Raw genomic sequence first — 24,208 nt, forward strand, 5'->3', positions numbered from 1 at the left:
CAACCAAAAGGTCAAGAATATAATGTAACAAGCTTCCTGAAACAATATCCATCTTTTTTCAATGAAGACCATATGCAGCTTAAGTTATTAGGAAATTGTAGGTAATTTTAATAAAGTCATCGTCAAGAATATAATCTGGTTGTAATACCAATACAATGTGCTCTAAAATAATTTTTCTATTGAGTTAAATATTCATCTGTAAATCCTGTAACAACATGTTCATATTCACAAAATCTGGATGAAAAGTAAACACAACTTGGCATTTCTGACGCAGGGCACAGGGTATAACACAAAGTTCGCTTCAGAGGGGACTGAGATTTAATTTTGCTTTTGAAACCAAGCATAATTATAGTCAAAATGAGGGACATTATTCAGAATGAGGTTTGTTATGTATTTATTTAACAAAATACTGCTTCTCTGAAGTACATTTCATTAGGGAGAGTGACAGTAATGCTTACAAAAGGAACATGAAAATGTACACTGCATTTCTAAAAGGTTATAATCATTTATCTATTTATTTTTTGAGAGGGAGTCTCACTCTGTCACCCAGGCTGGAGTGCAGTGGCTCTTGTGATCTTGGCTCACTGCAACCTCCACCTCCCGGGTTCAAGCAATTCTCGTGCCTCAGCCTCTCAAGTAGCTGGGATTCCAGGCATGCACCACCACACCTGGCTACTTTTTTAATATTTAAAGTTATTCAAATTTTTTTTTTTTTTTTTTTTTTTTGAGACAGAGTCTTCCTCTGTTGCCCAGGCTGGAGTGCAGTGGCACAATCTCGGCTCACTGCAACCTCCACCTCCCAGGCTCAAGCAATTCTCCTGCCTCAGCCCCCAAAGTAGCCGGGATTATAAGCACCTGCCACCGTGCCCAGCTAATTTTTGCATTTTTTTAGTAGAGATGGGGTTTCACCATGTTGGCCAGGCTGGTCTCAAACTCTCGACCTCAGGTGATTTGCCCGCCTTGGCCTCCGAAAGTGCTGGGATTACAGGCATGAGCAACTGCACCCAGCCTTTTTTTTTTTTTTTTTTTTTTTTTGTATTCTGGTAGAGACAGTGTTTCACCACGTTGGCCAGGCTGGTCTCGAACTCCTGGCCTGAAGTGATTCACCCACCTCAGCCTCCCAAAGTGCTGGGATTACACAGGTGTGAGCCACTGCACCATGCCAAAAGGCTACATGCCCGGCTCTGTGTTTCCAAGACTGCTTTTGATCCCAACTTCTCTACATTTAGATTAAAAAACATTTTATTCATGGTCAATCTGGAACATAATTACTGCATCTTAAGTTTCCACTGATGTATATAGAAGGCTAAAGGCACAATTTTTATCACATCTAGTAGAGTAACCAAACATAAAATCATTAGTTACTTTCAACTTAATAACTCATTGACATTCCTCAAACGAGCTGTTTTAAATCCTGATAGTTCTTTATTTTTTCAAAATATATTTGCCATGGGATGCTAATTTGCATTAGGTGTCATAATGAGAATAACCAAAACTGGATAAATGTGACAAATGATTGACAAAGCATTTCACACCCTTCAATTACACCACGTCAAGAATGAGGGGAAAGTGTTGCAAAAGTAGACTACTGCAATGCTACTTATATTCTTGCAATAAAACCAGCAAGCATCCATATCAAGAGAGTTATCATCTCACTTCCAACTTTTTCCCCTCAAGAACAATTTGAATCTCTTTGGCATCCAAAGTCTCATAGGTCAATAAAGCTTCTGCAAGATTCTTATGCTCCTTTGCATGAGTTTTCAAGATATGTTTTGCTCGTTCATATGAGTCCTAAATAGAAAAGGAGATACGTAAGTAGCAGTAAATGTAGGGATGCAAAAACCAGTCAATAGGAAAAGAAAAACTTTATGTACCCTAAAAAATATGAAATCTGTTTATATTTATAAAATCATGTAGAATCTTGATTCTACTGTAGAGATAATTTGTGCATTATAACATAAATAGTAAGGAAAAGAGAATAAACACCTGAGAAGGCAGAGACCACCTCTTCTATAACACTCTCTAAACCTTTCCATCATACAAACTTTCTGTATCCTTAAGTACTCTAAAGCATTCCCTCCACCTCCTTGAAATAATCAAAGCCATGGTCCCTCCTGTGGAGACTACATTCCTTAAGCCCTCTCAAGCTATGTGTTCACGTTTACCCTAGATACTTCAAAGTAGAGAGCTGAGCTCTTTGTTCTAGTCACCTCTTTCAGACCATTACTAACCTACCCTCTTATATAATGCACTCTTCCTATTCTGTTGAAGTCCAGGCCGTTTGACTATGGAGCTATCCAACTGTCTTCATTGTGCCATCTAACAAACATACTCCTTATTCACTAAAGACTCTGGCACTCAGCTCAAGTCACTCTTTTTTTTTTTTTTCCAGTCTCTGTTGCTCAGGCTGGAGTGAAGTGAGGCAATCACAGCTCACTACAGCCTCAACCTCCCTGGGTTCAAGTGATCCTCCCACCTCATCCCAAGTAGCTGTGACTACAGGTATGAACCACCACCACGCTCAGCTAATTTTTCTATTTTTTGTAGAGATGGGGTTTTGCCATGTTGCCCAGGCTGGTCAGTCTTACTCTTAAAACCTGCCTGGTTGGGTGCGGTGGCTCACACCTGTAATCCCGGCACTTTGGGAGGCCAAGGCAGGTGAATCGTTTGAGCCCAGGAGTTCGAGACCAGCCTGGGTAACATAGTGAAATGCTCTCTACAAAAAATAACAAAATTAGCTAGGCGTGGCAGTGTGTGCTTATAGTCCCAGTCCCAGCTACTCAGGAGGCTGAGGTGGGAGGATCACTTGAGCTTGGGAGACAGAGATTGCAATGAGCCGAGATCACAGCACTGCACTCCAGCCTGAGTGACAGGGCAAGATGCTGTCTCAAAAAAAAAAAAAAAAAAAACCAAAACTGAAATCATGGAGCTAGGCACAGTGGTGTGTGCCTGTAGCCCCAGCTACTTGGGAGGTTGAGGCAGGAAGCTCACTTGAGCCCAGGAGATCAAGTCCAGCCTGGGCAATATAGCAAGACCCATCCCCTTAAAAAAGAAAAAAAAAAAAGATAAAACTTGCAAAAAACCAACAACAAAAAATCTACTAAACTTATTTCTTAGGTTGCAGTGAGCCGAGATCATGCCACTGCACTCCAGCCTGGGCAACAGAGCGAGACTCCATATCAAAAAAAAAAAAATGTATTTGTTGAATACATGTCAAAGATTCAATAAACAATACTCTTCCCATTCTATTACCTCTTACAGTTTTGCAGCTAAAGTACAATTGAATTATATATATATATATATATAAAATTTTATATGTAGACATATTTTATTTCAACAGCTTATGGGGTACAAGTGGTTTTTGGTTCCATGGATGAACTGTGTATAAGTAAAGTCTGGGATATTAGTGTATCCATACCTACATAGTATACACTGTACCTAATATGTAGTTATTTTGTCCCTTACCCTGAGAATTGAATTTTTACAACCATGCAATATATAACTGTTCTTAGCCCATGTCCAGGAGAAAATAAGTCCCAGTTCATGAACAGAGAGAGGTGCCTTAATAACATTTAAATCATTGCTGAAATGGTGCACCTATTATCTTTATTTTCTAATTTTTTCCCCAGACACCACAGTGACTATTATCTTTGTTTTATAAAATGATGTTTCTAGTGAACAGAGGGCCTTCAGTTGTTATTTTTTTAAGAACCTAACTATTTAAGCACATTGTTCCTAAGAAAATAAATATGCAGGAAAAAATATTATCATTACCCTTAGAAGGATTCTTATTTCTTGTTCAATGGCAGATTGGGTTTCTGGACTTAGTTTCCCTGTATCACTGTAGGTCATAACTCCAAGCTAAAACCAAAAGGAAGAAAGCAATTTAACAGAAAACCCCCAAATACCAATAAATTTAAAAGAGAAAGTACTAGCCTATATATAAGGAAACAAATATACGGAGGAACAAGAAAGAAGTACAATATAAAATTGCATTTGAGGCAGGGCACGGTGGCTCACACCTGTAATCCTAGGACTTTGGGAGGCCGAGGCAGGTGGATCACCTGAGGTTAGCAGTTTGAGACCAGCCTGGAAACATGGCGAAACCCCATTTCTTCTAAAAACACAAAAAATAGCTGGGCATGGTGGCACGTGTCTGTAATCACAGCTACTCAGGAGGCTGAGGCAGGAGAATTGGTTGAAACCAGGGGTCGGTGGTTGCAGTAAGCTGAGATTACGCCACTGCACTCCAGCCTAGGTGACAGAGTGAGATTCCATCTCCAAAAAATAAAAAATAAAAACTGCATTTGAGGGTAAAGAAATTTCCACATTCTTCTGAAAGTATAAAGAGTAACGTTTAGCCAGGCATGGTGGCAGGTGACTGTAATCCCAACTACTTGGGAGGCAGAGGCAGGAGTATGGCTTGTACCTGGGAGGCAGTGGCTTCAGTGAGCCAACATCACGCCACTGCACTCCAGCCTGGGAAACAGAGCAAGACTCTGTCTCAAAAACAAACAAATAAAAAACCACTAATATCAAAATAGTAAAAATATGAGCAAGAGAGAACATTTTAAATCTTTTATTTTTTTGGAGACAGGGTCTTGGTCTGTCACCCAGGGTAGAGTGCGGTGGCACAACCAGGACTCACTGTAGCCTAGACCTCCTGGGTTCAGGGAATCCTCCCACCTCAGACTCCCAAGCAGCTGGGACTACAGGCACACACCACCACACCTGGCTAATTTTTGTATTTTTTTTAAGAGATGGGGTTGTGCTATGTTGCCCAGGCTGGTCCAGAACTCACTCCTAGGCTCAAGCAATCCAGTCTCTTCAGCCTCCCAAAAGTGCTGGGATTATAGGTGTGAGCCACACTGCCCAGCCTAAAATAATTTTAAGTCTGGTTCTCAGTACTTTCTTGAAAAACCTTAGCAGCTACTTCAAATATAGAAATCCATAATTAAGAGTATAGTAGTGCTTCAAGGAACAGTAAGATGAAAATATGAAATATACGGAAACAGTAAAGTAACCAAACTCAGAAAGTAGGCTCTTTTATGCCACATGGAAAAGCTAAGGAATTCACCTTGCTTTACCACTTAGTTAACTCATGAAGTAATAGTTACTATCTGGGCAGCTCATTCTGAGCAGCTAAGAGAAGGCTCCATTTTCTTTATTCAGAGAGTAACAATGTTCAGAATAAGCAGCCTCAAATCCATTTGGAGTGAGACAGAGCAAAAGTGAATATTACCAATTTATATATCAGAACCATCTCTCAAATCAACACTTGACATGTAATTTGATACATGAAAAGGATTAAAATAATCTATTACCTTTTCACTCATTCCAAATTTGGTAACCATCCGCTTTGCTATTTTAGTGGCATTATCAAAATCACTGGAAGCACCTAAAATAAAAACATACAATTTTAAAAAATATCTTTAAGACCACATACAATTTGAACTAAAGCCATTCTTTAACGCTAACCTGTTGTAATATGGTCAGTTCCAAATATAAGCTCCTCTGCCACTCTTCCTCCCATACTAACATCCATTTGTGCAAGCAGCTGGGCTCTAGTTTCATTCCATCTGTCATTCTCAGGTAACAGGGACACCTAGACGATTAAAAATCAATCAGATAAAAAGTAAAAAAAGAGGCCAGGCGTGGAGGCTTACGCCTGAATCCCAGCACTTTGGGAGGCTGAGGTGGGTGGATCACCTGAGGTTGGGAGTTCGAGACCAGCCTGACCAACATGGAGAAACCCTGTCTCTACTGAAAATACAAAATTAGCTGGGCATGGTGGCGCATGCCTGTAATCCCAACTACTCGGGAGGCTGAGGCAGGAGAGTTGCTTGAAGCTGGGAGATGGAGGTTGCGGTGAGCTGAGATCACGCCATTGCACTCCAGCCTGGGCAACAAGAATGAAACTCCATCTCAAAAATAAAATAAAATAATAAATAAATAAATAAAATAATATAAAATGTAAGGAAAGAATTCAGATACAGGCTGGGCGCAGTGGCTCATACCTGTAGTCTCAGCACTTTGGGAGGCTGAGGTGGGAGGATCACTTGAGTCCAGGAGTTTGAGACTAGCCTGGGCAACATAGTGAGACCCCATCAATATAAAATAAAATGAAGATTTAAAAAAAAGAAATTCAGATATAGTTCTGAGATTGTTACATTAAAAACCAGAATTTCAGCACCATAAGACTGGGCAAAATAAAAAAATACAAACCAGAATTATCATTTAGCTCTCTTATACCATGCTGAAAGCTGGTCATCAGGGGACTGATGAAAAACCAGCAATTAGAGAATAAAAAATCCTTTATAAAGCAACAACAATAGGTGGATAATGCTGCAATAGGACTGTTTTCTCCCCAGGTGCACAGAAATTTTTAAAATGTCTACAATTTTGAAAGATCTGATAAACTTGTACTAAATGAGAAAAATCTTAGAAAAACTACTGAATCAGTTGCTGCAAAACATAATGTTTTCCCTTTTGGGACAGCACAGTAATTAGATATTTAAGAATTAGGCAGGCCATGGTGGTTCATGCCTGTAATCCCAGCACTTTGGGAGGCTGAGGCGGCTGGATCACCTGAGGTCAGGAGTTCAAGACCAGCCTGGCCAACATGGTGAAACCCCATCTCTACTAAAAACACAAAAATTAGCTGGGCATGGTGGTGGGCGCCTGTAATCCCAGCTACTTGGGAGGCTGAGGTGAGAGAATCATTTGAACCCGGAAGGCAGAAGTTGCAGTGAGCTGAGACTGTGCCATTGCACTCCAGCCTGGGCGACAGGGCGAGATGCTACAAAAAACTTACATGTCCAAGTGTTGGTCCCCGGGGCATGATTGTAGCTTTGTTGATAGGCATTGCATCTTTTGTGTAATATGCAATAATGGCATGACCAGATTCATGATATGCTGTGATGGTTTTGTTTTTGTTATCAATTTCCACACTTCTTCTTTCAGGCCCTAAGATAAAAATTTAATTGCGTAAATACTCCACTAGAAAGGTATATTTAAATCAACAAAACACATTCTTGTCTGCAAATCAAATACACTCCACCCTTCCTATCAGCAGATTCTGCATCCATAGATTCAACCAAATAAGGATTAAAAGTATGGGGAAGAGGAACAATAAAAAAAATACAAATGAAAAATACAGTATAACAACTATTTACAGAGCATTTCCATTGTATTAGTAATCTAGAGATGATTTCAAGTATACAGGAGAATTATGTATGTTATACACAAATAGTACACCATTTTATAAAAGACACTTGAGCATCCTTGAATTTTGGTATCCACATGGGACCTGGAACCAATACCCACCCCCTCCGTGGATACTGAGGGATGAATGTATCTGATACTGGATTAATATTAAAAAACAAAAAACTCATTCTCCTTAAAGTCATTTTTGTCATAGCTCACTCCAACTCTTAGCCTCAAGTAAGCCACCCACCTCAGCTTCCCAAAGTGCTGGGATTACAGGCATGTGCCACTGTGCCTAGCTTTAATAATTTTTTAGCAATAGCAATTTTTTAAACTTTTAAACAGGGTCTGTAACCCAGGCTGGAGTGCAGTGGCATAATCACAGCTCACTGTAGCTTTAACTTCTTGGACTTTTTAGCAATTCTCCCACCTCAGACTCCCGAGTAGATGGGACCACAGACGCGTGCTACCCCACCCAGCTAATTTTTAAAATTTTTGGTAGAGATGGAGTCTCGCTATGTTGCCCAGCTGATCTTGAACTCCAACGATTCTGGGCTCACGTGGTCCTCCTGCCTCGGCCTCCCAAAGTGCTGGGATTACAGGTGTGAGCCGCCACGCCCAGTCTACAGAGTAAAAGTTTTTTAAAATGGGCAGAATTCATTCCATAACACATACAAACTTTAACAATTTATCTGCAAACCAAAACTGTCAAAACTATCATCTTAATTCTTACATCAAAAGGGAAAACTTATTTCTATTTCTATAAAATAAACTTCCAATTTAACAAGAATATCATAACTAATGTGCTTTTAAGTCAATCCAAGATTTAAAATCGAAATCAAGCACAGAATAAAGTTAACTATCCTTTTTAGCAGCAATGTCCGACAAGAGGAAATGTATATGTGCCTCATCTCCCCACCAACAGTTGAACTATACAATTATATAAGCCACTAGAATATATTTGTTTTATAAAAGGCCAAATTGTGGTGTTGTCAAGTATATATTTTCATGTTCCCATCACTTTTTGAAACTTTCCAGTCAGAAAAAAAGGTTTTCTAAGAAAGAGACAAAACTAATAAATGTGGTACACTATAAAATCAGTTCTGTATCACTGACAAGAGTACTGTCAAGAAAATGTTACTGTTTAATGGCATTTGACTGTTAAATTGGTAATTTTGTAAAATCATTTATTACAAATCTTGAAAACCCAGACACTGAAGTTTTAGAGTAAGATTAGATTCAACATAGCCATGGCTTTAGCTGTTTGAATAGGGTATTTGCCCCAAATGAATTATCTAACACAATGGAAAGTAAAGACAGAAAAAAAAAAAACAAAGGAAACCTACCCATTAGAATTTTGTCTTTGGAAAACTCCAGCTCCTTCATGGTAACCATTTCTTTTCCATCAACAGCTGCTTTTAATGCAGCCTGGTTCACAAGATTCTCCAACTCTGCTCCAGAAAAGCCAACAGTACCTCGAGCTATAATTTCTGGATCAACGGCTAATGTAAAAGGAGAACACAACATTAAAAGTCGAAAACAGGTAAAAGAAAATTCTTCACACACAACTCACATTCGGGCCGGGTGTGATGGCTCACGCCTTTAATCCCAGCACTTTGGGAGGCTGAGGCAGGTAGATCACTGGAGGTCAGGAGTTCGAGACCAGCCTGGCCAACATGGTGAAACCCCATCTCTACTAAAAATACAAAAATTAGCTGGGCATGGTGGCATGCACCTGTAATCCCAACTACTCAGGAGGCTGAGGCAGGAGAATCACTTGAACCCGGGAGGTAGAGGCTGCAGCGAGCTGAGATTGTGACACTGCACTCCAGCCTGGGCAAAAAGGGCGAAACTCTGTCTCAAAACAAACAAACAAACAAACAAAAACTACATTCTGAGGGAAAAAAGAAAATAGCTAGCTATTCTGAGCTATAGTTTAGACACTTTTTTCTTGAATTTCATCTGGAAACTTTGGACATAACAGTTGCCCTTATTATAGGAAACACATATAGTTTAATGAATTGATACAGCTATCTCTGAAACTACTGCAGCTTTAATAATTTCATTTATTACTCAAGTGGGTAATAAATTTCCATGTGTTTTGTTTTATAATTTGCTTTCTTCTCTTTTGGCCCCATACTGACTATATCATGAGTTACTGTTTCTGCAGCTTTTTCTATTATTTTGCATTTTACATTCATCTTAAAAAGTGTGTGTGTGTGTGTGTGTGTGTATATATATATATATCCTCAAATATCTGTCTGAATACTCTAAAAAAACCTTTCTTTAGAATCAGGGTTCAAAACAATATAATCTCCTGGATATACACTAAGGAATGGACTTTTAAGTGAACATAGTAACGGAAAAAAAAAAAGACAAAAATGGACTGGTCTTTTAATATTAATACATTTATCATGAAAAGACCACAAACAGGGTGAGTGGTATATTACCACTTTACATAAATGACAAATGTTTATTTTGATAGAATTAGACTTACATTGATCAAACTTTATTTTATTGAGATACCATTTCAAAATTTCTGTTCGACCTTTTACATCTGGCCTTGGAACTGTAACTTGCATGTCAAAACGACCAGGACGTATTAAGGCACTACAGGAAGAATGCAAAAGGAAAATATAAATTAATAAACAATTCAAGCTCAAAGTCAGCAGGACTGACACCCTAATGACATGACTGGGAAGCCAATGGCAGCCAGAGTGCAGATGGAATTTTGTACATAAATATTCAGATAGTTCCTTTTAAAACATGGCTCAAGTAACAGTGTCAATAACCAGAGGGTAGAACAAAGGTTCATTCGGATACATGTGTGTACCTAGGTAGCCTACCCCTCAGAAACAAAAGCATGCAAGTAACTCAGTCCAGGAACAAATAATTCTACAATAAACTATTATTGTGGATAAGAACCACACATCCATCTCAACTGCTAAGCACAGAATGTATGTTAGACTAGAGTCTTAGGCAGTGACAAACTACTGAGCAAATGAAAATATGAATAACTTCTACAATACAATTTTTTTTCATAGTAACTTTAAACCTAGTTATACTACTACAGTGAATTTATTTTTAAAATCCTTTCTACATAAAACTTTTGTGACATCTAACAAATAAATTTTAAGTTTTATTGAGATGTAATTCACATAACAGAATTTAAAGTGGATACCTCAGTGATTTTTAATATATTCAGAATTGTACAACCATCACCACAATCTAATTTTAGAATATTCCCATCCCCGGCAAAGAAATCCCATATCCAATGACAGCCATCTCCTATTCTCCCTAACCTCTGGTAACTGCTAACCCAATTTGTCTCTGTGAATTTGCTTATTCTGGGTATTGCATATAAATGCAATCATACAATGTGATCTTTTGCAATTGACTTCTTTTAGCATAATTTTATAGCAGGTAATAGTACTTCACAAAAATCTTCTTTTAATACTTACTTATCTAATGCCTCTGGGAAGTTTGTGGCTCCTATTATAATAACTCCTTCATTGGGTTTAAAACTATATAGGAAAAAAAAAACAGTATATTTTCACTAACATTGAAGCACAGCACACATGTAGAAATGCTCTACACAAAACTGGTTTGTTTTCCTTTTTTGAGATTAGCACTCGCTTTGTGGCCTAGGCTGGAACACACCAGTATGATCATAGCTCACTGCTGCCTCAAACTCCTGGGTTGAAATGAAACTTCTGCCTCAACCTCTCAAGTAGCTGGAATGACAGGTGCATGCCAACATACCTAATTTATTTATTTTTATATTTTTTCTACCCAATTTCTAGGTACAAGCCACTATTTTTTTTTTTTTTTTTTTTTTTGAGACAGAGTCTCACTGTCACCCAGGCTGGAGTGCAACGGCGCTCACTGCAACCTCCATCTCCCAGGTTCAAGCAATTCTCATGTCTCAGCCTCCTGAGTAGCCAGGATTACAGGCGGCTGCCACCATGCCCAGCTAATTCTTATATTTTTAGTAGAGATGGGGTTTCACCATGTTGGCCAGTTTGGTCTTGAACTCCTGACCTCAAGTGATCCACCTGCCTCAGCCTCCCAAGTGCTAGGATTATAGGCTTGAGTCACCGTGCCCGGCGACTATTTTTATTTTTAGTAGAGATAGGGTCTTGCTATATTGACCAGGCTGGTTTTGAACTCCTGGCCTCAAGCAATTCTCCCACCCTGGCTTCCAAAAGTCCTGGGATTAAAGGCGTGAGCCACCATGCCCGGCTTCATTAATTAAATAACAGCTAAGAAAAGAGACTGATAATAAACCACCAGTCATCTGTGACTACATACCTTCACAATTGTCTGATCTATGTAGGAAAAGATAACCTGATATAAAAAGCTTAGGTACCTGGTTAATTTTTGAAGAAATTCAAGTATACCAATTCAAGTTATTCACTCCTGGGCTTCCTATGTGGTTTCAAAATGTCTTATATATTATCTTTAAGATACTTCTTTCAAAGCAACATCACCTCTTGCTTTTTATATTATGAACATTGATGTAAGCTTTAAAGCTGCCACATTCAAAGCTAGTCATAAACTGTGTAGAAATGAGTGTATTTCTTCAAATAGACTACTAGTCTCAGCATGAATCACTGTTTTTCTGTCATAAGTATAACAATAAATGAAAAAGAATATAAATACCATCAATTAAGATGAGTTGATATTCAAATATCCAATTAGTAATGAAAACAATACAATACTGACAGAAAAAGCTTGTCTTGTGTTCTTGCATGAGGGACTACTCTGTTTCCTATACACATCACATTTTTCGTATCTCTAGATATGAAATGCCTTACGGAAATAATTTGCATAAGATCAATTCTACATATATCAAATGCTGGGAGGCATCACCATATTCTAAGACAAAAGAAGATTCAATTACCCATCCATTTCAGCAAGAAGTTGATTTATAGTCTGCCTTGAATATGGATGCATTGGAGATTCAATTCTCTTCCCACCAACAGAATCTAATTCATCAATAAATATAACACAAGGAGCATTCGCTTTTGCTTCCCCTAAGAAAACAAAAAACATTCAAATAAGCTGAAAGAAGTCAACACTTTTGAACAAAACGAGATAAATATTAAAATCCTATAAAACTGTCAAAAGCCAACAAAAAATATTCATTGGAAGAAAATACACAAAAGGAGGTCATTTTTTACTGATTTAAGAATAGTAGCTTCAGGGGGAAAAAACTATACCAAAGAAAATGATATAAAATAAAAACAGTTGGGCATTCATTCTTCCTAGCTATACAAATACCATATACAATCAGGTTTGAAGCTAATTACTTCTTAATTCCATACTATAAAACTGATGAATAAAATGAAAAAAAAAAAAAAAAATTTTTTTTTTGGTAGCCTTCAACCTCATCCTTGCACTTCTACTAGCTAATTCATATAGTAAAAGTTACCCAAACCAAGATCCCACAATGGCTATTTTAGCTATCAAAACTAATTAGCATGCAAAGCTGGAGGCCCGAAAAAATAGAAATTAAAAAAAGGAAGAAAAAAAGTAATTAGCAAAGAAGGGTAAGATACACACTTCCCTTAACAAAATTTAGCACTGTATGAAAGATACATCAAAACGTACTAAAAAGATTTCTGATACGGCTGGCTCCCACACCCACAAACATCTCATCAAATTCGGATCCAGAAGCATAATAAAAAGGAACGTCAGCTTCTCCTGCCACAGCTCGGGCAAGCAGTGTCTTTCCAGTCCCTGGGGGTCCAACTAAAAGAATTCCTAAAAGAAAATGAAAACAAGAATAATTCAAAGTATTTTTTAAAAATTCCTCGATATGAACCTATAAAACAAATAATTATTCATTTATATAATTTTCAGGCTGAGGTCACACCAAAAACCAGTATTTTGAAACACAGCAAACCGTACTTGTCTCTGCTAATGGTTCACTTCAGAATCTTGTCCAAAATTAATGTTCCTGTATCATATAAATATTACATATCAACAACAGACATGACAGGAAGAATCTTGAGGTAAAAAAATATAAACCCATTTATCACTAAAAAAGATTAAAATTCATGTAGAAATAGATTAAAAGACTAAACAACCAAATGTAATTAATTAATCTTGATTTGATGCTTTTTCATAAAGAACAAAATATTCTAGAGACATTTGGTGAAAACGTTTAAACAAGATTGGAGAGTACATAATATTAAGGAAATAGTGTTAATTTTCTTTGGTGGGATAAGGTTATTATGTTTATTTAGGACACTGTCCTTATTCTTAGATGATGTACAACAGTCTTTAGATGTCAAGTAGGTGTTTACAGTTTTCTTTCAAATGTTCAGGAGGAAAAATACACACATACACAGAAAGCAAATATGACAGAATGTTAATTGTTGAGTCTAAGTGGATAGGATATGGATGTTAATTGTACTGTTCTTTCAAGGTTTTCCATATGTTTGAAAATTTTCATAATATCAAAGATTTTCACATGTTAGAAAAAACAGAATTGCCTGATTTATATGTTTTTATAAATATACATATTACATTTAAAAAGCAACAAAACTTCTTTACATACATGTTTGCTGCATTTTAACATAAAAATTTTAAAGAAAGCTCAAGCTCAAAAATAGCTTTAAGACTATCCTAGTATGTGGCCGGGCGCGGTGGCTCAAGCCTGTAATCCCAGCACTTTGGGAGGCCGAGACGGGCGGATCACGAGGTCAGGAGATCGAGACCATCCTGGCTAATATGGTGAAACCCCGTCTCTACTAAAAATACAAAAAACTAGCCGGGCGAGGTGGTGGGCGCCTGTAGTCCCAGCTACTCGGGAGGCTGAGGCAGGAGAATGGCGTAAACCCGGGAGGCGGAGCTTGCAGTGAGCTGAGATCCGGCCACTGCACTCCAGCCTGGGCGACAGAGCGAGACTCCGTCTCAAAAAAAAAAAAAAAAAAAAAAAAAAGACTATCCTAGTATTGTCATGTTTTAGTTATACTTAACTGGTGTAAATCATATTAATTTCTGTGGATTACATCTTGGTATCTGAAGATTTTTCTACAAATTTATACTACTCAAATTTTCTATAAATTTAAAATACTCCTTGTGATTAGAAAGAGGAAGAGGCTAACTATTAATACTTCTATGGTTTTAAACATTCACTCTGTGATGTGATTAGCACTGATTTAATAAATGTACCCTAAATTAGCAAAGGTTACTTCAAATAATTTCATACACTGCTGTATTCTCAGTAGAGATAGGTGACAGTATAAAAACAAGCATTAAAAAGGAGTGTCATCCTTTAACTCAGCAATTCCATTTCTAGAAATTTATTCTAAGGAAATAATTAAGCATGCAGGCAAAGCCTTGAATTAAGATGAACCACAGTACTATTCTTAATAAAAAACCGGAAGCCATACAAAAATTCAATGTAAATGGTTAAACTGTGATACAACCATAAATTAGAAGGATACTATTAAGTCATCAAAAGTCATGTTAACCACGAGAAAACATCAGACAAAGCTAAACTGAGAACATTCTATAAATAATTAGGCAAGTACTCTTTACAACTGTAAAAATCATGAAAGATCCTCTTCTCCCCACTCCCTCACAAAAAGGCTAAGGAATTGTTTCATTAAAAAACAAACAAACAAAATAAAATAAAAGCCTAAATGTTATCTGCGATCCTGGATTGGGTCCTGAACTGGGGAAGAGGGTATCCTACAAAGGATACTATTGGAACAAATGCTGAAATTTGAATATAGACTCTAAATTTGAGAATGGTTTTGTATGTACGTTAAATGCCCTTTTTTTTTTTTTTTTTTTGGAGACAGAGTCTTGCTTTGTCTCCCAGACTGGAGTGCAGTGGGCACAATCTTGGCTCACTGCAACCTCCACCTCCTAGGTTCAAGCAATTCTCCTGCCTCAGCCTGCCGAGCAGGTGGGATTACAGGCGCCTGCTACCAAGCCCGGCTAATTTTTTTTTTTGTATTTTTAGTAGAGACAGGGTTTCACCATGTTGGCCAGGCTGGCTGGAACTCCAATGGCCCCTGCTTCAAGAACAGACTGGTCTCGAACTCCTGACCTCAAGTAATCCACCCGCCTCCACCTCCTAAAATGCTAGGATTAAAGGTGTGAGCCACCACACCTAACTAATGTCCTAATTTTAATATAATTCTGGAGTTATGTAGAAGAATATCCTTATTCTTAGAAAATACACTCTTAGGGGTGATTATGTTTACATTTTACTCTCAAATAATTAAAAAATTATTTATTTACAAATAATTTTTGTATTTATATATACGTAAAGAGACAAAGTGAATGATTTTTTAAATGGAGCTAGGTTGAGTGCGCTGGCTCATGCCTGCAGTCCTAGTACTTTAGGAGGCCAAAGTGAGTGGATCGCTTGAGCCCAGGAGTTCAAGAGCAGCCTGGGCAACATGGCCTCATCTCTACAAAAAATACAAAAATTAGGTGGCATGGTAGTGTGTGCCTGTGGTCTCAGCTACCTGGGAGTGCCGCCTGAACACAAGAGGTTGTAGATACAGTAAGCCATGATTGCACCACTGCAGTCAAGCCTGGGTCTAAAAAAAGGAAGTTAAATATTAAAAATTTGTGAGTCTAAGTTAAGGATATGAGGAACATTCTATGTACTATTCTTATAACTTTACTTAAAATTTGAAAGTATATAAAAATTTGCAGTTACCAAAAAAGGTTGTGGAATTGTATGTTCAGAATGAACATCTATTTTGTAAAACAGCAATTAAGACTTAAACTTTAATCAGTTAACATTAAATAAGTAATATAGATTTTGTTTGTTTTTGTTTTTTCCATCAAATCATGGTAAAAAAAAGATTATCTTACCTTTTGGAAGTTTACCTCCAAGAATAGTAAATTTTTGTGGGTTTTTCAAGAATTCAACAACTTCCTGTAATTCTTGTTTAGCTTCCTCCACCTAAAGTGACACAATTTTCCAAAAAACTTTAGATTATGGACACATTTGGTGAGATTAGCCCTTTTGAAAATCATAAATTTAATTTGGATATGGAATTAACCTGGCCTTCTTTGTTTCAGTAAAAGCAGCATACAAAAATGGCCCCTTATAAAACACACAAAGGGTTTTCCCCTGACCATTATTTCCAATTATGCAAAGTCTCCTTACTATCCCTAAAAAATCATTCTGAACTTTCATTTTCTCAGTGAGAAAACAAAAGTCAAGTACATTGGACAGGGTTAAAAAGAAAGTACCTAGAGAGGAGCATACTAAAACAGGAAACATAGTTTTATGCCAAACGGCGTTCTGAAAATGTCCAATTAATGTCAAGATTCACTTATTATTTCAAAAAAACTTCCCAGATATATTTCCAGGAAATATTATACTTATTAAAGAGCAAAGTTATGTTTTTTTGTTAGACTTGGAATGATCTTTGAAAGTTATTCTGATTAAATAATTAAAAATTTACTAATGTTTTAATGAAGTTAATGGTTAAAAACATAGCATTTTCTTTTCACAGAGTATTTAAAAAAATAGAAAACAAAGCTTTGTCCACTCCTAGGTCCAGGAGAAGTGTGTACAGATTTTCACCAAGAGACTTGTACAAGAATATTCACACCAGCTGTATTTGAACCAAAAACTAGAAATAATTCAAATGTCCACTCTAAAGTAGTATAACTGCACTGTGTTGTGGTATTCGTATAATGGGATACTATGCAGTAAGGATAAATAAACCTCAACTCCAAATAACATAGATGGATCTCACAAACATGTTGAATAAAACAAGCCTCATACAAAAAAGGATATTCTATATGGATTACATTTATCTAAAATTCAAAAATAGGGAAAATTCATATATGGTATTAGATAGGAAATTGTCCCTAGGCCAGTAACCAGAAGGAGGCATCAAGGAGGTTCTAGGCTTCTGATAACGTTCTGTTCCTTGAGCTGGGTACTTATAACACAGACACTTTGTGAAAATTTATGGATTTGTGCACTTCTGTGTGAATTTGTTAAACTTCAATGAAATTTATGGTTAAAAAAAGACCTGGCTGGTTTATTAAAAGAGAACTTGAAAGATAATATCCATGTACTAAAAGATGACTAAATTGTATTTGGTCAAAATAACAGATATAATTCCAATTTTAACTTGTAGGAATAAAGGAGAAGAGATTAAACGTAATTTGCTACTCAAATAAACTATATTCTCTCCCCAAATTCTGTGGCAAGAGAATTCCCACTTCAGGAACCTAAGATCTATCAAGGAAAATAGTTAATGGGATCAAGGTAATGAATCAAGTTATTAAATGCCTGTATTAACATTTTAAAGACTATATATATAAGTATGCCCATATATCCAGAAATTCTAGGTAAGGAAATGACATTCCCACACAAGCTCTTTGAGATTTGGTAAAAATTTGATCACAGGAACTACCTAATGGTAAATCTGTTCTGGTAAATGCTACTGAATTACTTTGCTCTATATAAATTTAGGTCTTACAGCAATTATAAAATTGATTCATTTTAGCATGGAAAACTTGGTAAGGATCTACCTTAATTGTGATGTCTACTTTCATTATGCTTAGTCATCAGCATGGCTTTAGTTTAGTACTCAGAAATCCCCACATTCCAGGACAGGCATGATGGCTCATGTCTACTACCCAAGCACTTTGTGAGGCTGAGATGGGAGGACTACCTGAGCTCAGGAGTTTGAGACCAGACTGGAGAACAAAGTGAAGCTCTGTCTCTACCCCCTGCACCCAAAAAGAGGAGGAGGAGGACGGGGAGAAGAAGGAAGAGGAGGAGGAGGAGAAGAAGGGAGGAGGAGGAGGAGGAGAAGGAAGGAGAAGGAGGAGAAGAAGGAGGAGGAGGAGAAGAAGAAGGAAGAAGGAGGAGGAGGAGGAGAAGGAGAAGAAAGAAGAGGAGGAAGAAAGAAGAAGAGGGAAGAGGAGGAAGAAGAGGAGGAGGAGGAAAAGGAAGAGGAAAGAAGAAGAGGAGGAAGAAGAGGAAGAGGAAGAAAAGGAAGAAGAGGAGAAAGAAGAGGAGAAAGAAGAAGAGGAAGAAGAGGAGGAAGAACAAGAGGAAGCAGAAGAGAAGGAAGAAGGAGAAGGATAAATCAGCTGGGCTCGGTGACTCATGCCTGTAATCCCAGCACTTTGGGAGGCAAAGATGCGTGGATCACTTGAGCCCAGGAGATCAAGACCAGCCTGGGCAACACAGCTAAATCCCGACTCTACAAAAAAAATACAAAAATTAGCCAGGCGTAGGGTCATACGCCTGTAGTCCTAGCTACCTGGGAGGCTGAGGCAGGAGGATGGCTTGAGCCCAGGAGGAGGAGGTTGTTGTGAGCTAAGATCACACCACTGCACTTCAGTCTGGATGATAGAGCCAGACCCTGTCTAGAAAGAATAAAAAAATTAAACTAAAAAATTAGTCGGCCGGGCGCGGTGGCTCAAGCCTGTAATCCCAGCACTTTGGGAGGCCGAGGTGGGCGGATCACAAGGTCAGGAGATCGAGACCACAGTGAAACCCCGTCTCTACTAAAAATACAAAAAATTAGCCGGGCGCGGTGGCGGGCGCCTGTAGTCCCAGCTACTCAGGAGGCTGAGGCAGGAGAATGGCGGGAACCCGGGAGGCGGAGCTTGCAGTGAGCCGAGATCGCGCCACTGCACTCCAGCCTGGGCAACAGCGTGAGACTCCGTCTCAAAAAAAAAAAAAAAAAAAAAAAAAAAAAAAATTAGTCAAGTGTGGTGGTGCATGCCTGTGGTCTCAACTACAAGGGAGGTTAAGGCAGGAGGATCACTTGAGCCCAGAAGGTCAAAGCTGCAGTGAGCCAAGATCATGCCATTGCACTCCAGCCTGGGCAAGAGAGCGAGACCCTGTCTCAAACAAAACAAAACAAAACAAAACAAAACAAATTCTCTCAAAAGAGGTGAAAGTGTGGTATATTCAGTAAGTATGTACGTACATTGCAGGCAGAAAATAACAATGCTCTATCTGACCTCAGCCTTAATACAGGCTCAATTTAGAAAAGGCATGCAGACCTCAAACACAATGAGAAGGGCCCTCCACACTGATGATTGAAGTTTTCAAATAATCACTGCACCAACCTCTTCCTCAATTGTTCCCTTTATACATTTCCAACAGGGTTCATAGCCATTTAAACTGGAAAGGAAAGGAAAGGAAAGAACTGCTTGGTGTAAAACTATCATAATGATTCCCAATGCCTTATTCCCAAAATAGTCGAGGTTGAAAAAACATGGTTATGTATAAACAGAGACATGAATATGTAAAGAGGAAAAGCAGAAATAACATAACCAATCTCTTCAGAGTTGGAAGAGTCCTCAGATCATGTACTTCAAATCCCTCCTGCAGGAAGAATTTCTTCTAAAACATTCCTGAAAGATAATTACCCAGCCACTACAGTTCTCAGAAATCAAATATAATAGAGCAGATATAATGGCAAAACACAGAGAAGAGCACAGTGTGGTACTAAAGTTGCAGAATTCACATTTGGAAGAGATAAAACAAATAGAAAATCAGTAGAAAAACGACTCATTTTGACTTGTCTTAATATAAATTCATGATCCAAAATTTCAAGTGAGCCCAACAGTTTTATTTCCCGTTTCCATTCATTCTCCTATTCCTGCACAATTTACTTCCTCCATTAACCACTCATTCCTCCTCTCCCATCCATATTCTCTCTGCTGGTGACCTTGATACTATCAATTTCCACAACCCCCCACTCAACAGTTTACCAACATTCCAACTTTATTTTATATTATAATATAAATTATCTGCACTATTCTGTCAGACAAAATCCAAGAATTGTCTGTAATCCTCTATTCCATCTCATTTCTTTCCACCTCTTGTAAACCCACTGCAATCGGAATTTAACCCCTGCTACTCCACTAAAATTGCTCTTTATCAGGTAAACCAATGACTTACTGCTAAATCAAATGGATAGCTGTCACTTGGCCCATCAATAGCATTTCACGTCGCTGATCACTCCCCTCATCAGAAATATTTTCTTCCAGGACACCATTCTCACCTAACTCACTGGCAGCTCCTTTTCACCTGGGTTCCTGGCTTCTCTTCTCTGTCTTGTGAACCTTCAAGTGCTCTATAACTCAGTATTTAGATCTCTCTTCTGGTTACACTCACTTCCTGGGTGATCTCATCCAAATATGTAGACTTAACATACATATAATCTCCTATTTTTAATTCTAGCTCAGACCTCTCCCATACCTCCAAAGTGGTATATCCAAGTTACTCAACACTTTCATTTGTATCTCTCACACTTAACATACCTAAAACTAAATTTCTAACCTTTGTCCCCCAAATCTGCTCCACTCACAGCCTTTGAAAACCTCACTAAAGGTCGGGTGCAGTGGCTCACGCCTATAATCCCACCACTTTGGGAGGCTGAGGCAGGCGGATCACCTGAGGTCAGGAGTTCGAGACTAGCCTGGCTAACACGGTGAAACCCTGTTTCTACTAAAAATACAAAAAATTAGCTGGGCGTGGTGGCTTGTGCCTGTAATCCCAGCTACTCTGGAGGCTGAGGCAGGAGAATCGCTTGAACTGGGAGGCGGAGGTTGCACTGAGCCGAGGTCACGCCATTGCACTCCAGCTTGGGCAACAAAAGCAAAACTCCGTCTCAAAAACAAAAACAAAAATCTCAGTAAATGTCAATTCTATCCTTCCATAATTGTTGAGACCAAAAATCTTGTGGTCCTTTTTGACTTCTCTTTTCTCTTACACCTTATGTTCCAATGAGAAATCCTATTGGTTCTACTTTCAAAAATGAACAAGTCAGACACCCTAATAATTCAGAGCCTTTGCTCAAACTGTTCCTTTGGTCAGAAATGTTCTTTTCTCAGATAAATGCAGTTTATTCCATCTTCTCCTTCAGATTTTCTCTCAAATGTCACCTTCTCCATCAATCGCACCTTGAACACTCCATTTAAAACTTAAGCCTTCTCCCAAAACTCCCAATCCTCTTTACCCTGCTCTACTTTTTCCTCCATACACTTTTATTACCTTTTAACATACTCTACTTTTTCTTATATGACATATCAGTGTCCAATTACTGCTTTTAGAGTTTAAACTCTAAGAACGCAAAGATTATTTATTCTATCCCAGCAGCTAAAACAGGACCTAGCACTAAATAGATACTATTAAATATTTAACAAATTGATTGACTGTAAACTAGCATTTATCCATTCTATTCATTCAAGAAATATACATTAATATGTTTTAGATACTGGAGTTACAAAGATCAATAAGAGGAACAGGTAAAGAAGGACCATTTATTAACTATCTACTATGTGTCAAGCACATACATTATCTGTCAGGATCTAAAGTAATTTCTTCAAGGTCTCATAGCTAATAAGTATAAAAATGAATTCCAAATGTTAGTCAGCTTGACTCTGAAGTCCACATTCACTCCACTACACCAGGTTGCTCCTTCATAAATTATACTATCCCCTGTCATAAAGCAAGATTGGATCCTTGACTATTAATATTTATCCCAAAATATTGTTTCTAATACTTTTGGATACAATTTTACCTGTTCTAGCATACGCTATAGAATCAAATATCCACCTTATATAGAGTATCAATTAGAGAATGTATGAAGAAGGCAAGGCAATCTTCTTAACTTACGCCTTTAACATGTTCAAAGGTGACATTTTTCATCTGGACAGGATCTACTGCAGAATCAAGCCCTGTTGTCGTCCGGAAGCGGACTAAAGGGAAGAAAAGAAATGTTTATATTTGATAGATTAATAACATTCCAATCACCTGATTTTTTTAGATGCAAGAAAGCAAAGCCTAGAAAAATTAAATGTCTAAGAGACCTAAATTCACATATCAAATCAGAGTGAGGAACAGAAACTAGGTCTTCTGGATTTCTAAACCATCTTCAAAGAGTAAGTGATTCACATTAAAAAGACATATTTTGGCTGCTCTGCCTATGGAGTAGCCATTCTTTTATTACTTTACTTTCTTAATCAATTTGAAAAAATAAAAATTAAAAAATAATAAAGACTGGGCACAGTGGCTCACACCTGTAATCCCAGCACTTTGAGAGGCTGAGGCAGACAGATCACGAGGTCAGGAGATCATGACCATCCTGGCTAACATGATGAAACCCCGTCTCTACTAAACATACAAAAAATTAGCTGGGCATGGTGGCACAGGCCTGTAGTCCCAGCTACTCAGGAGGCTGAGGCAGGGGAATCACTTGAACCCCGGGAGGCGGAGATTGCAGTGGGCCGAGATCGTGCCACTGGACTCCAGCCTGGGCAACAGAGCAAGACTCCAACTGAAAATAAATAAATAAATAAAATAACATAAAATAAAAAGACATTTGTACTTTTCAGTTAATAAAATCAAGAATTATTTTCCACTTCTCATTGTAGTATCTAATGATAGAACAAAGTTTCTCAAACTCTGGTGTGAATAAAATTCACTTGAGAAATATGTTAAAATGCAGGTTCTCAGGCCACAGCACAGGGCCCAGGAGAATTTGCATTTTTAACAAACACTTTGATTATTCTGATATAACTGGTCGCAGGTCTACACTTTGAAATACATTGCCTTACAGTTAGCAAAAAACACTGACACACATGGGCTTAACACATTATGATATTTTTCATGTAGTCCTCGTCTTCTGACAACTGTTACTACTTGCCCTCAAATGACCTATCAATTATGACATCATTAAGTCTGACAAGCAAGACAGAAAAAGTCTGATAGGACAGTAAAATACTAGAGATCAATTTTGGAGAACTATTACAAGAATTTCTTAAGTCTTTCCCACTCAGGTAGAAACTTCCAAACTAGAACAGTTATAAATGAGTAAACTGAGCAATTTCTAATTTCCTCAAAAGAAGCCCAAAATACTGTTAAGATAGGCTGAAAAATGAGCTGGCAAAATACAGGGTTAAGAAGAAATGCTTAATAAATCAAGAACACAGAAACTGAGAAAACAAATTTAAAATAGTAATTCTAGAATGAACACTAACAGTTTTAGCCCACAAAGTATTTTTTAAGAATCTGTACATATCCTTGATATTAAAGAGAATAGAGAACACAGGGTGAAAACTACATAGTAGTGGAAAAGGTAATTGGAACCACTTAAGTCTGACACTATTGCTTAATTTCAGATAAGCAAACTAAAAAAAAGGGGAACATTTAATATGATATTATTAATAAATTGAATTTATTAGTTTATCTTTGAAACAGAAAACTATTTGTTTGCACTATTATAAAATTCTTCTACATAATTTTTCAATTAATTAATTTACTTTCCTTTCACCCTGTTGACCAGGATAATTTTTAAATTTTATAATTGGACAGGTATCATTTTCTAAAATTTGGGAAACTAACCACTACTAGGAATGAAAGCCTAATTCTAGAACTATAAACATTAATGTGTTCTTTCTTTTAAGGGTTAGATTAGGCATTAAAAGGAATCATGTATTTAAAGGAATAAGAAACTAACAAGTTAGATAAATAAAAAAAGCTTTTACCAGATAAAAATGGATTTTTTAAAAGTCCATAAATGCCGAATAGCAGCAGAATGAAGAGAATCAGACGGGTTCGCCTTAGGGAATCTAGGGTAGAAAGAAAAAGCTTTACATCAAATGACATTAATTAAATATGACAGCTCGGCCGGGCGCGGTGGCTCAAGCCTGTAATCCCAGCACTTTGGGAGGCCGAGACGGGCGGATCACGAGGTCAGGAGATCAAGACCATCCTGGCTAACAAGGTGAAACCCCATCTCTACTAGAAAATACAAAAAACTAGCCGGGCGAGGTGGCGGGCGCCTGTAGTCCCAGCTACTCAGGAGGCTGAGGCAGGAGAATGGCGAGAACCCGGGAGGCGGAGCTTGCAGTGAGCTGAGATCCGGCCACTGCACTCCAGCTCGGGCGACAGAGGGAGACTCCATCTCAAAAAAAAAAAAAAAAAAAAAAAAAAAGACAGCTCAATGAAATGTAAACATCAGGTTATTGTTGA

General features: G+C 37.8%; 1 protein-coding gene across 2 annotated transcripts in view; it reads right to left on the reverse strand.

The window, feature by feature from the left end:
- Positions 1-1,403: 1,403 nt before the first annotated feature.
- Positions 1,404-24,208, reverse strand: part of YME1L1 (YME1 like 1 ATPase) — a 44,819-nt gene continuing 22,014 nt past the window's right edge. For both annotated transcript variants that reach the window (XM_002805592.4, XM_028826103.2), the window contains 13 exons: positions 23,722-23,805; positions 21,851-21,933; positions 16,054-16,144; positions 12,820-12,972; positions 12,110-12,242; positions 10,668-10,730; positions 9,704-9,816; positions 8,553-8,708; positions 6,815-6,966; positions 5,479-5,605; positions 5,325-5,398; positions 3,775-3,861; positions 1,404-1,791 (listed from right to left, as the gene is read on the reverse strand). In XM_002805592.4, coding sequence (XP_002805638.1) covers positions 1,648-1,791; positions 3,775-3,861; positions 5,325-5,398; positions 5,479-5,605; positions 6,815-6,966; positions 8,553-8,708; positions 9,704-9,816; positions 10,668-10,730; positions 12,110-12,242; positions 12,820-12,972; positions 16,054-16,144; positions 21,851-21,933; positions 23,722-23,805 — 1,460 coding nt within the window. In that variant the 3' untranslated portion in view covers positions 1,404-1,647. The remainder of the gene's footprint in view (positions 1,792-3,774; positions 3,862-5,324; positions 5,399-5,478; positions 5,606-6,814; positions 6,967-8,552; positions 8,709-9,703; positions 9,817-10,667; positions 10,731-12,109; positions 12,243-12,819; positions 12,973-16,053; positions 16,145-21,850; positions 21,934-23,721; positions 23,806-24,208) is intronic.

This window comes from Macaca mulatta, chromosome 9 (assembly GCF_049350105.2).
Source record: "Macaca mulatta isolate MMU2019108-1 chromosome 9, T2T-MMU8v2.0, whole genome shotgun sequence".
In the NCBI taxonomy this organism is placed as follows: domain Eukaryota; kingdom Metazoa; phylum Chordata; class Mammalia; order Primates; family Cercopithecidae; genus Macaca; species Macaca mulatta.